General features: G+C 38.7%; 1 protein-coding gene across 1 annotated transcript; it reads right to left on the bottom strand.

The window, feature by feature from the left end:
- Positions 1-360: 360 nt before the first annotated feature.
- Positions 361-2375, bottom strand: LOC108217680 (aspartyl protease family protein 2). Its single transcript, XM_017390558.2, has one exon. The coding sequence runs from the start codon at positions 2065-2067 to the stop codon at positions 493-495; it is 1575 nt and encodes a 524-aa protein (XP_017246047.1). The 5' UTR covers positions 2068-2375; the 3' UTR covers positions 361-492.
- Positions 2376-2899: the final 524 nt, after the last annotated feature.

Here is a 2899-nt window from a genome sequence, read left to right as displayed (position 1 = left end):
AGAATAAACTTCAGTTATATATTTTGTGGCAGCAGGTAAATTTTTACCCAGCCAAGAGTTAATACTCATTTCCGGACTGCTGAAAAAATAATTCAAAGACGGTTGTTTCGTTGGCAAATCACTGTCACGCTCACGCACAACTAAACACGATGTAAAAGCCCCGATCCCACCTGAAACTTTGTAGCACAGAGGTTTTAACTTTCTATTTGACCAAGTTGCATGGATGCTGTAGCCATGTGGTGATGTTTGGTCAAACTTTTATACGCTCACAAAAATGAACAATCAAATGTAGCTGTAATAACAGCAGTGTTACATTTCTAAGCTAACAAGATGTGAAAATTCCATACAAATGTTGCAAAATACAGCTAAAAATTGGTGTCATGTATATATATATATTTTTACCTCGTTTTGGGATGGAAAAGTGCTAATTGCTCCCACTAAACCCAAAATGTATACAGCTTTACTCCTACATTTCTATTTAGACAATATGCATCAGAGATCAGCACATCTTCTAGGTGCAAACCCTAGCCTCGAGTTTTTCGTGTCATACAGTATGTGAAAATTCTGCTGCTGATAATTCCCGATTATCGACATTGCAGACCGAGGAGTCCCGAGAATCGCCAGACAAACAATCTCCTCAGGATCAAGCCTGATGAAGTAGTTCTCGACAGGGAAATTCCAGACTGCCCCATCACTGAATTGGATTCCAAATGCTGGCAACTCTAGTTCCTCCACTCCTGACACATTGTAACAAGGATGAAGTATAGGGAAATCGTCGATAACTTGATAATTCTTCACCTTCTCCACAAATGCATCTTTGATTGCTTTGTAGGCAGGATCAGAAAAATAACTCAATGTAGTACCCGAATCAACTATCGTTCCTCCAGCGCCTTCAGCTGTCAGACTCCAAGTATCAGCTGGAATACTTAACACTTCTCCGCCTACTAAAATTGATTTTATTTCCACGTAATAAAATGTATCGACAGGGTTCTCTTTCCCTGGCATCAATTTAGTGAAATTCAGCTCCTTGTGGCTTAGCAAATCCTTATCCTCGCCAAAAATCAACTTGCTACTAACACTCGGATCACTATTCCTATCCACAAGACAATACGAAAACGAGTGACCATACAACGATTGCAGTTGAGAAGCAAACGATAGAGGCCCTCTGCCAAGGCCTAACAATCCTGCAGCTCCGTGAAACAAACCTCTGTTCCAATGTCCACAGCCGAACATCAAATTCTCAACCTCCTTAAACTCAGACTCCCCGGTGACCGTAGTTAAATTCACTGTAAAGGTCTCAAGTGCAAAATCCCCGGTAGTGTTGGAACTATCTCCATACCAATAATAATAAGGGCAAGTCTGGCTCTCATCCTTACAAGGCTGCGGCGGATCAGGGGACGACACAAGCTGACATCTAGGATCATGGCAGCTAATATTCCGAAAAGAACCAGAATCTTTCGGATTATAATAAGGACCATTTTGCTCAAAACAATCATAACATGGCACACACTGAATCCAATTAAGATCACTACCAGTATCAAGAATCAAAGAGAAATGCTTCGGAGGTTTACCAATAAACACATCAATAAAATACTCCCCTGACCCAAGACTCACCCCTGACTCAAGAGTCGCCATTAGCTGCCCAGAATCACCGGGCTCCGACAAAACCGCCGGCAAAACAGCTGGCCTTGTTTCCACCACAGCCTTTTTATTCATTCTTGCAACCTGATTCTGATTCTTCTTCTCCATGATCCTCATAGACAGAGTCTGAATTCTGTTCAAGTCTCTTGATGTTGACTCAGTCACAGATTCTTTAATCTTGATTCTCCGATAACTCGAGCGGTGCTTCAGGTGAAGCTTAACAGGGTTTTTTCCCCTGTTCCTTTCATTCTCATCATCATTTTTCAACATCCCCTGGTGACAACCAGGAGGAGAAGTCACAGCATTGAAACTCACATGCTCCGGCAATTTCATCACACTATACTCAGAGCCATTGTGATTATTATTTCCATCAACAAATATTAAGAAACCAAATAAAATTGCAACGAACAAAATTTTGAACACCATTGTTTTGGTAGCTTGGCTAATGGTAACTCACAGACAGGCTCATAATATAATGGGTTAAAAATAAAAACACTAGTGAGGGCTTATGGGGAGTAGAAAATGGAGCTCATAAAACAAGAAAATACACACAGCAGAGAGCTGAAAAAAGGGTTGTTTCAAGAAAAGTTGTTGAGTATTGTGAAGAGACAAATGTGCCTGTGATGGAGGTGTCTTGGGTGCAGAGAATGAAGAAATAGAGGAAAATGCAGGATTTGTAGTACATATTTTTAGGGTCTGCCGATTAGAGATGTTTCAACGTGACTTTTTTTAAACTTTGAATGCGTGACATGTATGTACGCAATATCATATGACCAGGGTACAATACGCGCTTTTATTTATTCTAGCTGCCTGTATGTATAAAGTAGACATACAGAAATACAGTTGATAGATTAAATTACAACACGAATAAGACATATTTTTATAGCTACATCTCACTAACTTTTATCCTAAATCCAACGACATGAAAAATTCAACCCGGTTATAATATAATTAATATTTGCGAAAATCAACTCTTTGTTGTACTATTGCCCGAATTGATGAGGACCCTTCTTTTGGATGCTTGTAACGTTTTTATAATTCTATTTCAGTACCTTCTCCACTTGAGATAATATAAAATGAAAGTAATTAGAAAATTTTCTGGGAAAGCAGAGTTAAGCAGAAAAATTCAAATTTCGAATTTTTTTCATTTATTAATGTTAAGAATTCAGATCTTTTAGCATTTTGCCTGTATTGGTAATGAGGTTCCGTGTTAACACAAGAATACATTACTTTAGAAAGAATATTATTGATTTAAGTA

This window comes from Daucus carota, chromosome 4 (genome assembly GCF_001625215.2).
Source record: "Daucus carota subsp. sativus chromosome 4, DH1 v3.0, whole genome shotgun sequence".
Taxonomy (NCBI): Eukaryota; Viridiplantae; Streptophyta; class Magnoliopsida; order Apiales; family Apiaceae; genus Daucus; species Daucus carota.
Note: the sequence above shows the minus strand (reverse complement) of the source record. Positions and strands in the feature narration are given on the sequence as shown.

What these genes read in the sequence shown, in the direction of transcription:
- LOC108217680 (XM_017390558.2), bottom strand. Translation starts at nt 2,067, where the DNA reads ATGGTGTTCAAAATTTTGTTCGTTGCAATTTTATTTGGTTTCTTAATA.